Source organism: Bufo bufo, chromosome 4, assembly GCF_905171765.1.
Source record: "Bufo bufo chromosome 4, aBufBuf1.1, whole genome shotgun sequence".
Classification (NCBI taxonomy): domain Eukaryota; kingdom Metazoa; phylum Chordata; class Amphibia; order Anura; family Bufonidae; genus Bufo; species Bufo bufo.
Genome location: NC_053392.1, coordinates 48,588,158 through 48,601,442, shown reverse-complemented (window position 1 = coordinate 48,601,442; position 13,285 = coordinate 48,588,158). Strand labels below are relative to the sequence as shown.

At 44.1% G+C, this 13,285-nt stretch overlaps 1 protein-coding gene across 6 annotated transcripts in view; it reads right to left on the bottom strand.

Annotated features, from left to right (window-relative positions):
* PKHD1 (PKHD1 ciliary IPT domain containing fibrocystin/polyductin) overlaps positions 1-13,285 on the bottom strand; it is a 625,550-nt gene that overhangs the window by 492,789 nt on the left and 119,476 nt on the right. For all 6 annotated transcript variants that reach the window (XM_040427208.1, XM_040427210.1, XM_040427212.1 and 3 more), the window contains one exon: positions 12,536-12,682. In XM_040427208.1, the coding sequence (XP_040283142.1) occupies positions 12,536-12,682 (147 nt within the window). The remainder of the gene's footprint in view (positions 1-12,535; positions 12,683-13,285) is intronic.

The window sequence follows — 13,285 nt, the reverse complement described above, 5'->3', positions numbered from 1 at the left end:
GCTGTGGCCCGACTGAGCAGGGACGGGGCAGGGAGCTGATGGAGAACGTATTTGGTTGCCTACGAACTGGACTAGGCCCACGGTACGAACTACCTTTCTTCTGTAGAGTGTAAGCTCTTATGGACAGGGACCTCTCTTCTGTAGAGTGTAAGCTTTTATGGGCAGGGACCTCTCACCTGTAGAGTGTAAGGTCTTATGGGCAGGGACCTCTCACCTGTAGAGTGTAAGGTCTTATGGGCAGGACTTCTCACCTGTAGAGTGTAAGGTCTTATGGGCAGGACCTCTCACCTGTAGAGTGTAAGGTCTTATGGGCAGGACCTCTCACCTGTAGAGTGTAAGCTCTTATGGGAAGGGTCCTCTCTCCTGTAGAGTGTAAGGTCTTATGGGCAGGACCTCTCACCTGTAGAGTGTAAGGTCTTATGGGCAGGACCTCTCACCTGTAGAGTGTAAGGTCTTATGGGCAGGACCTCTCACCTGTAGAGTGTAAGGTCTTATGGGCAGGACCTCTCACCTGTAGAGTGTAAGGTCTTATGGGCAGGACCTATCTTCGACAGCATGTTGGGATGCTGCTCTGGAACCAAACGAGGTGAGGAGCAGAACACAGGAAGGCTTAGAGGAAGTGCAGTACCCCAGATAGGGTACAGTATCTACAATTGCTTGTGAATGTACTGTTACGGTAATATGCTGCATTTCATGTTGTTATTCACTTCTATGTAATATGACACACTCAGCATGTTCCAGCATGAGCTAGGCATGGCCAGAGGTAACTCTCCTGGCCCAGCCCTTCTTTGGAGCTCAGAGTAGTTGCTGGTACCTCCCGCTAGCTCAGTACACTGCTGGGTATATTACATACCTGTGTCCCCCGCATCTATTATACTGTGTAATAGATGCAGTATATATATATATATATATATATATATATAGAGAGAGAGCAGTGTGTACAGATATATGTGGTCAGTTATGTATTCTGGTTATTGTGCAAAGTACTTGAGGAAATAGTGGCTGTAACTATCTGCAGTACTATATATATATATATGAGTGAGATATCAGTAAAAATAGGGAATGGGATGCAAATGAAGATAAATGAGGAGGACCTCTTCTTACCACTCCATTCTAGTCTCAGTGGAGATCTCATCCTGCAGCTCTTCTCCATGCTGTTGGAGTTGAAGGACCTGTGATGATGCTCTGTGCAGTTCTTTTAGGGTACTTTCACACTTGCAGCAGAGGATTCCGGCAGGCATCCCAATCCGGACGCCAATGGATGCATTTGTGTGACGTCTCACAAATGCATTGCAATACCGGATCCGTCTTTCCGGTTGTCATCCGGAAAAACGGATCCAGTGTTTATTTTTTTCACAGATTTAAAGGTCTGCGCATGCGCAGACCGCAAAACCGGATTTGTTTTGCCGGAGAACTTGGGGCCGGATCCGGCACTAATATATTTCAATAAAAATTAATGCCAGATCCGGCATTCCGGCAAGTGTTCAGGATTTTGGGCCGGAGAGAAAACTGCAGCATGCTGCGGTATTTTCTCCGGCCAAACAACGTAAGAGGAACTGAACTGATGCATCCTGAACGGAATTCTCTCCATTCAGAAAGCATTAAGATAAAACTGATCAGTTTTATTCCGGTATTGAGTCCCTAGGCTGGAACTTAATACCGGAAAACAAAAACGCTAGTGTGAAAGTACCCTTACTAGATGTACAGGACCTGTGATGATGATGATGATGATGATGATGATGATATCATCACACGTCCTGGAAGATGCTCCTATCTAACCTGGGAACTATAACATTCTTTATGCAGTTCCTTTATTAGATGTACAGGACCAGTGATGACATCATCACAGGTCCTTTAGCTCTCTCCACTGATGATAGGGATACTATACTGGTGCTGGACAGTAATGAGTGTAATTAGGGGGTGGGAATTACAGTTGTTGCCCAAAAAACCCAGTACTAGAGACAATAGCAAGAGAAATAGTAATTTGAGAGCCATTACTTCCAACTACTTGCCTAACTCATGATTTGACATCTTTTGTAGATTTTGTACTGTGTACAGATATTTGCTGAATGTACTATAACTCCTATCTGGTGCACGGTAGAGAGAGACTTTGGTTAAGCTCAATCTGGCCTGGTTACTGACTCTCCTAACACCACACTCTGGGCAGTTCATCACTTCATGCCCTGCCTTGCACTACATGGACATTAATATCAAGGGCACCCCCAAACTACAATCAGGCAGAGAGCCCACAACTTTAGGGATGCCAGAGGGAATATCCGTAAGGCGCTTTCTTGATTGCATCTGACCCAGGGGGCAACAGCCTGAGGGAGTACACCTTGACATATCATCATCAGGGCAAATACCACTTTTATCCTCCACTCAGACTCCCCTCGGGGGTTTCCTGCAGAAATATCAGAAAGGGAGCTGTTATATGAGATTTTTTTGTATCATCATTATCCCCATAGGCAGTGTCTATCTGCATAGATCACTTGTTATAGAGTAATAATGGAATCCAGCAAAAAGATGGCACCTCCTTTAACATGGGCAGCATAGGGCATCCTAGTATGTCAGTAAGAAACAACAAGGAGACTTCATTGAGGCACAAGCAATGTTCTTCTGTTACAAAGGAATTATATCAAGTACAAAAGAAGCAAAGGATGATATAGAGCAGTGATGGCTAACCTCCCGCACTCCAGCTGTGGTAAAACTACAACTTCCAAGATGCACACTTGCTTGGCTGTTCTCAGAACGCCATAGAAATGAGCAGAGCATGCTGGGAGTCGTAGTTTCACCACAGCTGATATAGAGTAATGGCAGTCACTAGGAGGAAATCTGGGAGATAATCTATTCTTGTAGACAATATGAATTTTGCATTCTCTATAAGACAGCCAAGGAAGAGAAGACTAACTCTGGTGGCTACTGGTTCTTTTTGAGGAGATCAAGCTGGTGCATGGAGTTTTATAGGCAGTACTCCTATATCCCTAGTCATGTTTCTCTTTTCTGAGTTAAATATTGACTTACACGGTTAAATACTAATAGGTGGCTCTCTTCTTTGGATGAGTGAATGGAGTGGTGGTTGAGCATCCATACTGTAGCTTTGTTCCTTCACTAAGGGACAATCCAATTATTTGAGGAGCTTGGGACCCCATTCACATGAGGCATTCTACTGTGTGGGGGGGAAATCAGCATGCCTCCGTATTGTGTCCCTCTTTTGGAGGGACAGTCCCTCTTTTTGACCCAGGTCCCTCTGACCCTCTTTGCTCCTTAAATGTCCCCCTTTTTGACCTGGTAAATAAACATGCATCAGTAAGCTTTGTAAACAGCTGTCTGTTTCCTACCTGTATATTAGACCTCAACGTATACTGTATATTATTTTATTATTTGGTGCAATTTGGACCTTAATAAGTCTATAATCAGATGATTTGTGTACTAATATTTAAAGGGGTATTCCAGAGCAAGAAAAATGCTCTCCTAGGTTCTGCACATGCTGTAAAAAATAAATAAATATAGAACTAATACACATCTTACCGATCCCCCACCCCTGCAATTCTGATGGTGCCGGGTCCCTGCTGCACCTAACTTCCTGCTACCGAGTCATAGCTGTCCCTCTTTGGCTGACCAGAAAGTTGGGTGGTATGAATCTGGGGCATATCTACTGTTTGGGGACACTAAGGAGGCATAACTACGGTGTGGGGGCACTAAAAAGGCATAAGTACGGTGTGGGGGCACTAAAAAGGCATAACTACGTGTGGGGGCACTAAAAAGGCATAACTACTGTGTGGGGGCACTATGGAGGCATTACTACTATTTGGGGGCACTACAGAGGCATAACTGCTATGTGGAGGCACTAAGGGGGATAACTATTGTGTGGGAGCACTAAGTGGAAGTAACTTCCTTATGGGGACACTGAGGGGAATAACTACTGTGTGGTGGTACTAAGAAGTCTTAACTACTGTGTGGGGGCACAAAGGTGGAATAACTACTGTGTGGGGGCATGAAGGACGCATAACTACTGTGTGGGGTCACTAACGGGGCATAACCACTGTGTTGGAGCATGAAGGGGGCATTACTACTGTGTGGGGGCACTAAGGGGGCATAACTACTGTCTGGGAGCACTAAGGGGGCATAACTACTGTGTGGGGGCACTAAGAGGGCATAACTACTATGTGGGGCCACTAAGGGGGGATAACTACTATGTGGGAGCACTAAGGGGGCATAACTTCTGTGTAGGGGCACTAAGGGGGTATAACTACTGTGTGGGGGCACTGAGGGGGAATAACTACTCTGTGGTGGTACTAAGAAGGCATAATTACTCTGTTGGGGCACTAAGGGGGAGTAACTACTGTGTGGGGACACAAAGGAGACATAACTACTGTGTGTGCGCACTAAGAAGGCATAACTATGTGTGGGGGGGGCACTAAGGGGGCTCAACTACTGTCTGGGAGCACTAAGGAGGTATAACTACTGTGTGGGAGCACTAAGGGGCCATAACTGCTGTGTGGGGTAGCTAAGGGGGCATAACTACTATGTGGGGGAACTAAGGGGGCATAACTACTGTGTGGGAGCACTAAGGGGGCATAACTACTGTGCGGGAGCACTAAGGGGGCATGACTACTGTATGGGAGAACTAAGGGGGAATAACTACTGTGTTGTGGTACTAAGAAGGCATATCTACTGTGTGGAGGCACTAAGGGGGCATGAGTACTGTGTGGGAGCACTAAGGGGGCATAACTACTGTGTGAGGGCACTAATGGGGCATAACTACTGTGTGAGGGCACTAAGGGGGCATAACTACTGTGTGAGGGCACTAAGGGGGCATAACTACTGTGTGGAGGCACTAAGGAGGCATAACTACTGTGTGGGAGTACTAAGGAGGCATAACTACTGTGTGGGCACACTAAGGGGGCATAACTACTGTGTGGGGACAGTAAGGGGGCATAAATACTTTTTGGGAGAACTAAGGGGGCATAACTACTGTGTGGGGGCACTAAGGGGGCATAAGTACTGTGTGGGGGTACTAAGCGGGCATAACTACTTTTTGGGAGCACTAAGGGGGCATAACTACTGGGGGGGCACAAAGGGGACTGGGCGGGATTGGGCATGGATAGATTGGCATTGGGTGGAGTTTCAGTTACCCAGAGACAGAGTCCATGATCTGCAATAATGCTGATCATTGACATTTAACCCCACAGACGCAGAGGTCAATTGTAACCAGGTCATCTGAGTGGTGAAACCCCAGGAGTGCTACTCTCCCAGGGCCCGAACAGCATCCCCCTGTGCCAAGATTGAGGGAGCTGTTATGGCAGCCCTGGGCCTTCTAAAGGCTCTAAGGCCTGTCAAAGGGAGCATAGTGAATCATAGTTAAATCATTACAGTCTATGGGAGATGATCGCATGCTGAAGGTCCCTAAGGGGATTAAGAATAAGTGAAAAAAAAGTGAAAAAAGTTTTTAAAACTATAAAAGTAAAATACATAGAGATGAGCGAATTTCTCAAAATAACGATTTGGACGGTTGGCCAAATTTCCCAAAAAGATTCAATTCGAATTTATTAGTTACAAATTTCGTTAAAAAAAATGCTATTTCCGGGCTGCAGAGAGCCTTTATAGTGGTGTAGAACACTGTGCCTTGCAGTAACACTCATAGGGAGTCTGCTGTGGTAGTGAAATAATACTGTGAGTCTGTATGACACGTAGGTGACAGGCGTCGCTCTTAGAATCACTGAACACTTCACTTATTTGGTCAGTTACGGGGCCAAAACTGACCAACTAACTCAGTGGCCTAGTCACAGAGTGGAGAGGGTGGGAATCGCATGACTCGTCAACACAGAGGCCCAGTCACAGAGTGGGCAATGCTGACGTCCTCCGGCGGCTTGATGAAAAAGTCCCACACTGCCAAGTATGGCATTTCCTCCCCCCAACCCTACTGCTGCCTCCGTGGACCAGTGCACCGCTACTTCTTTCTGGACAGGTAGTCTCCTGTGTAGCAGGCGGTCTACCCTGGGCACATTTGGCTACAGACCTTGCACTGCTGCCACCCTGCTGACTCAAGGCCACGCTGCCACCCTGTTATCTCAGCCGCTGCCTCACGCGCAAGCTGCCACCCTCTTCTCCTGATGATTATGATGAAGCCCCCCCTTCACCTGGCTCCCATGTGCGATTAGTCACATCATCGTCCGCCAATGTCTGCATTTCACTGTTGTCACCCTCACCAGTCTCAGGAACACGGGCCTGACCGCTCGCAACACCTGCTCCCACGTGACTGTCATCGTCGCTACTTGCCCACCTACTGGAGGAAGCAGCGGATCTCTCCTCTGTCGGACATACTGTACTGTAACACTAACTGCAAGGGTAAAAGAGTAATAGTATCAGGCCGCAATTTCGCACCAACTGCGCAACTACCGATTGACGCATCGAATTAAGTGTAAAATAATTTGAACTCCCTAAAATGTGTAGCATCAAACCAGGTTTGGGTCAAAAACACAGAGCAGGTGTGGATCTGTCCATTACACCTTATATCTGAGGAGGCTTCACTACTGGTTTTGGCTCACCAAAAATGATACTAATAAGGCCCCTTTCACACGGGCGAGTATTCCGCGCGGATGCGATGCGTGAGGTGAACGCATTGCACCCTCACTGAATACCGACCCATTCATTTCTATGGGGCTGTTCACATGAGCGGTGATTTTCATGCATCACTTGTGCGTTGCGTGAAAATCGCAGCATGCTCTATATTCTTTACGCAACGCAGGCCCCATAGAAGTGAATGGGGCTGCGTGAAAATCGCAAGCATCCGCAAGCAAGTGCGGATGCGGTGCGATTTTCACGCATGGTTGCTAGGAGACTATCGGGATGGAGACCCGATCATTATTATTATTTTCCCTTATAACATGGTTATAAGGGAAAATAATAGCATTCTGAATACATAATGCATAGTAAACTAGCGCTGGAGGGGTTAAAAAAAAAAAAAAAGTAACTCACCTTAGTCCAGTTGATAGCGCAGCCGGCATCTCCTTCTGTATTCTTTCTTTAGGACCTGAGTAAAGGACCTGTGGTGACATCACTCCGGTCATCACATGGTCCGTCACATGATCTTTTACCATGGTGATGGATCATGTGATGACCGGAGTGACGTCATCAAAGGTCCTTTACTCAGGTCCTAAAGAAAGAATACAGAAGAGATGCCGGCTGCGCTATCAAGTGGACTAAGGTGAGTTAAATTATTTTTTATTTTTTTTAACCCCTCCAGCGCTAGTTTACTATGCATTCTGTATTATAAGGGAAAATAATACAATCTACAGAACACCGATCCCAAGCCCGAACTTCTGTGAAGAAGTTCGGGTTTGGGTACCAAACATGCACGATTTTTCTCACTCGAGTGCAAAACGCATTACAATGTTTTGCACTCGCGCGGAAAAATCGCGGGTGTTCCCGCATTGCACCCGCACATTTTCCCGCAACGTCCGTGTGAAAGAGGCCTAACTGATCAAATAACGGAAGTGTGAACTCAGCCTACAGTGTAGTATCAGGCCGCTATTTCACACCAACTCCGCAACTAATGATTGAGGCATCGAATAAGTGAAAAAGAATTTGATCACCCTAAGGCCTCATGCACACGACCGTTTTTCGGGTCCGCATCCGAGCAGCAGTTTTTGCGGCTCGGGTGCGGACCCGTTCACTTCAATGGGGCCGCAAAAGATGCGGACAGCACTCCGCAAAAAAAATATAGCATCTCCTATTCTTGTCCGTTTTGCGGACAAGAATAGGAATGTCTACAATGGGCTTCCGTTTTTTGCGGATCCGCGGTTTGCGGACCGCAAAAAATGGAACGGTCGTGTGCATGAGGCCTAAAAGTGTGTAGAGGAATGTTCTGCTTCCGCGAATGGCGGCCTCGGTGGCTAACCCTTTTCGGATTATCCGTTCTCCGTTCTGCGATTTGTTACCACGAAGCAGGAGGAAATTCGACTTCGCGACTAATCAAATTTTTCCTGAAATTCGGATCGAATTCCTCCTCGTCAACTTCGATTCGCTCTTCTCTAAAAAATAAAGCAAAAACATGAAATTTCAAATCACCCCCCTTTTCCCCTTTTCTAGTATCTCCACATCCCAAAATATCCGAACTGTTGAAAAATAACCGTGTTTATTCTATACAGCGAAAAACATAACAGGAAAAAAAAATCTAAATTTTTCATTCGCCACTTTTTGGTTACTTCACACCCCCAAAAAACTGAATAAAAAATGATCAAAAAGTTGTACACACACCAAAATGGTATAATTAAACACTCTCTGCGAAAAAATGAGCCCCCACACAGCTCCATACACATAAATATAAAAAAATGTATGGGTTCAAAATAAGGTAAGAAAAATAAAATTATTTTTCTCAAGGTTTTTTTATTTTTTTATATTCGAACACAAGAAAAACTGTATAAATGTAAATTGCTGTAATCATACTGACCCACACAAAGAAGGTAACAGGTCAGTTTTACCATATAGGCAACATCATAAATATGCTACCCATGAGGCTACATGCACAAGACCATTGTGTGTTTTGCAGTCCGCAAAACACGGATGGCGTCCGTGTGCTTTCCGCAATTTGCGGAACGGCACAGACAGCCATTAATATAACTGCCTATTCTTGTCCGCAAAGCACGGACAAGAATAGGACAGGTTATATTTTTTTTGCGGGGCCACGGAACGGAGCAACGGATGCGGAGAGCACACAGAGTGCTGTCCGCATCTTTTGCGGCCCCATTGAGGTGAATAGGTCCGCACCCGAGCCGCAAAAACTGCGGCTCAGATGCGGACCAAAACAACGGCCGTGTTCGTGAGGCCTTAAACTGTGGTTTAAGCTGTTTCTTTTTTTTCAGTTCCACCCCATTTTGAATATTTTTTTTTGCTGCTTCTCACTACATCGTAGCAATATTAAATGGTAAATTAGAGAGTACAACTTGTCCCACCAAAAAACAAGCCCTCCTAAGGCTATGTGAATGGAAAAATAAAAAAGTTATGGCTCTGGGAAGGCAGGGATTAAAAAAACAAAAAAAACAAAACGGAAAATGGCTGTCAGGAAGGGGTTAATCACATTTATTTATTGTAAAAAAAAAATGTGCGTTTGGGATTTAAATTGTAATTTTTTTAACATGCTGTAACAGTTTTTTTTCCTATTCATTTGACTTTTACTGATGACATCATCGGAATTCCCTGAGGACCTTTATCCCAATTCCTTCCATCAAATGTTGCAAACAGCTTTGACTACAGCAGGCAAAACGCCATAGGAGCGGGGGACTAGACATGTATCACCGCCATTGCCCCGCTCCCCATCACAAACGCTGGCATCGTCGTGACCGATAGGCTCGTCATGCGGCAACTGCCTGCCCCGAAGATGAGCGCACTAGTCATGTGTCGTCAGGCTGTTAAAAACTGTTCTATGCATCCGTCTACAGAAAGAAAAAAATATATATTTTTTTGTTTTTGTTTCTTCAAATTATAACATATGGCAGAATCAGAGTGAGCAAAAGACACTCCTGTGCTGCCACCTAGTGCCAACTGATGGGATTAAACTGTTCCAATCTGCAACTACTGTAATGGAATATGCTCTATATGGCAGAAATGGACCCGAAAAACATGGCTAATAGGGTAGATGATCGAAGTCGCCAGATAATTATGAGTCCGCTGTATCACCGCTATTTGAGTTGCAAAAAATGCAGTAACATCCGTGCCCTTGTGCCTGAATGGCCCCAAAAAGCATACCAACAATGCCCTACTCCGGGGAAGGGGGAATTTATGCCTTGACGTACACATGCCTGTTTAGTGATTTGTAAAATTTATTCAATAAAGTTAATTAAAAAAAATAATAATATTTAGTCACTTTATTCAAAAATAGCTCTGTTAAAGTGAAAAAGGACAGCGGGCAGAAGGCCAATGGTGCCGCTGCTCAGGGATGGTCAGACCCTTACCGAACAGGAAGTGATGGCATACCCTAGCAATGCGCCACCACTTTCTTGAGGGAATATCCCTTTAAGGGCTTGTCTACTTGAAGCAATCCCCTTTTAATAGATAAATCAGGTCAGCCAACAATACGCACGTCACAAGATCTTGCTGCCAGGACTGTCAGTGATCTCTAAGGAGCCCAGAACTAAGTTTTAGCGTTTCCCTGCAGCGCCACCATAGGAGAAATAAAATATTACACGGCTCATATTGAAACCAATGGGCTCCCTACCTAAATCCATGAATGGGTTGGGTCCTTCAGACAGTGAAAAACGGTTTGTCGCTGCCCTTTAGTGCGAATTCTGAATAGGGCATCCTACTAACAAAGGATTCCCTCATAGAGTTTTCACAACAACAGACTCCATACTGCCGCCTTGGTTGTAATAATACATGGTAACAAAGCAGCAGCTTTAGGTCCTGATAGATTTCACCTAGCCTCAGCTTTATAGCCACAAAAACATGATTTTTAAGCTTTTTTTTCCAACAAATTATTATACATGAGCAAAGTTGCATGAAGGCGCCAACAAGTGTAAAAGTAGCGATACAGTATACCAGGTGTCCATTTTCAGATAAATATTGAGAAGGGAGTTATAATATGATCTTTTTGATAAGTCAGCTGTTATTTGGTTTTGCCAAATATATGAAAAGTGTCCAAAGGGTAAAGCTGAGCTGATTTTTCTTTCTTTTCAAGATTTTATACATGGATGCAAAGTTGCATGAAGGTTTCAACAAGTGTAAAAGTGGTGATACAATGTGCTAGGTATTTATTTTCAGATAAACATTTGGTTTTGTTAAATATACAAAAATTAACCTGTCCAAGGGTTAAAGCTCATTTTTTCCCCAAAATATTACACATTGATGCAAAGTTGCACAAAGGCGCCAACAAGTGTAAAAGTAGCGATACAGTGTGTCAGATGTCCATTTTCAGATAGATATTGGGAAGGAGGTTATAATATGGTCAGGTGTTATTTGGTTCTGCCAAATATATGAAAAGTGTCCTGTCCAAGGGTTAAAGCCGAGCTGATTTTTTTTCCTTTCAAAATATTTGATGCAAAATTGCATGAAGGCAGCAACAAGTGTAAAAGTGCTAATACGGTGTGCCAGGTGTTTATTTTCCATTACATATTTGGTTCTGTTAACTACGGTATAGGAAAATTGTCCCGCCCAAGGGTTACAGCTGAGCTGATCTTTTTTTCTTTACAAAATATTATTCTTTGATGCAAAGTTCCATGAAGGCGCCAACAATGTATACTGTATATTAATATATAGTATTATAACTTGCAGATATATATATATATATATATTTAAAAAAAACATATAGAGCATGAGGATGTAATCTTCAGCTCTGGTTTGTGGTGCTGTCTCTTTAAGAGCTGTGCCAGCCATGTCATGTCATGTAGGATCTCTCCTGGTGTAAACCTCATAGCGTGTGTCCTGTGGGAATCCACTGCTGTAATATAATGACTGCATAGACACAATATATTTATGACCCTCTAATCACGCTGCCTCGTTACCTGATTTTAATTAACCTCGTGTAGCGTGTTGTACTTGGCAGCCGCAGACGTTTGTTTCCTGCTCTTCGTCCCAAACACGGAATTCATTGTTCAAACACAGTAAAAAGTGATGTTATTTTTTCCCATGGGAGAGAATCGGCATCACGTTATTTCCCACCATGTGCAAACCACTATGACCCAGGTAACAATCCTTTTCTCAGACTTGAACCAGCCAAGACATGAGATCAGAACATAAGACAATATCCAAAAAATATGTGCCACCTGCCCCCTCCTCACATCACATGTCTGAGCACCCTCTTTAAAGGAGATGTCATAGTAGGTCAACCTCAGTTCATATGTCCTGCTAGATACATATAGACATCATAAAAGGAGGTCTTCTTGGTCTCGGTCCTCCTCTATCATCAAGAGGGGAGGGCCTCTGTAATAGTTGGGGCAACCTGACTACGTTTTAGGGTAAAGGTAAGAAATCCATGAAAATCTACTTAGTGAGTGTAACCAAGAGACGGACTCATCACGGGAAGAAGGCCCAGGTCCTAACTCTCCCATGGCTAAGCAAAAATGATGACCCTTTTGGTGCTAGTTTCCACTACTGCATCCCGAAACATCTGGGGCAGGAAGACTAGGTGCTTTTCTATGATCACTGGGATGCTCTTGTTGTGAAAACCATGGGTGCTTACTTTTAGAAACAGTGCCACACCTGTGCACAGGTTGTATGTGGTACTTCAGCTCACTTCAATGGAGTCAAACAGCAATGGGAATGCTAAAGTGCAGGGAAAAATAGGAAAGAGATCAGCACTGTGGTCTCTTCATTCTCAGGATAGATAGGGGTCTCAGGGGTCGGACCTCCACTGATCATAAAGTGATATGCTGTCACTTTATAAGGTAGGAAAGGTCCTTAAAAAAAAAAGAAGTGCAATCAAATTAAAGCCCTCTCTCCAATGTCCCCAAAGCAGCTGCCTGTACATACTTGTGTGTGGGGTGAAATTACACATCCCATGTCATGGTCATCACAGTAGACAAGAATTTGAAGCACTTACTGTTTAGCTTCCAGTTGGAGCAGTAGAGATCAGTGGCCGTTGTAAGGTTGTCAGACACTTCACAGGGAGAACCACAGATCGTAACCAACGTGTTTACGGGAGAAAAGCCAGTCCCAGAAATATGTAGAGTTCTGTCCACCAAGCAGTCTGCAAGCAATGAAGCAAACACATGAATAAAATGACCTGACATGAAGATCTCTCCACTTTCCAATAGAATTTATTGTTTTTATCATTAGAACAATTATTTATAGCATTTCTGGCAATGGTCACAATGCACCAGGACAACATGGACTGTCTATGTTCTACTGCTGTTAAAATAGAGTTCATTTGGGAACTAGGGTTGGACTGTCACATCAGAGGATCCTGCGGGGAATCCAGGTTCTTTGGAGAAATCATTTGACACTAGGGTCTATTTTTTTTTTTTGATGAGTCACAAATAACCTATAAGATCTTATTGATGATGTCTGTGTCATGTGTATACAATTATAGTAACAAAGATTACAACACAAAAGTGGTCTATCTGTATAGATGGAAGATAGACCATCAAAATCATCTCATCTGGTAGGCCTGAAGGAACACCAACTCTACATCGCTGGGAGCTCTGGTTTGCTTTCACAGTCCAAGTAACATTGTGATACTGTAGCTAGGTTGCCCCTTGGGTGTTCCACATTTGTATACCTTAAGCTGGCCATCATAATTTTGAAATTGATTTCAAAAGAATTAGGAATCGCCAAAGCTGCCTGACAGCTG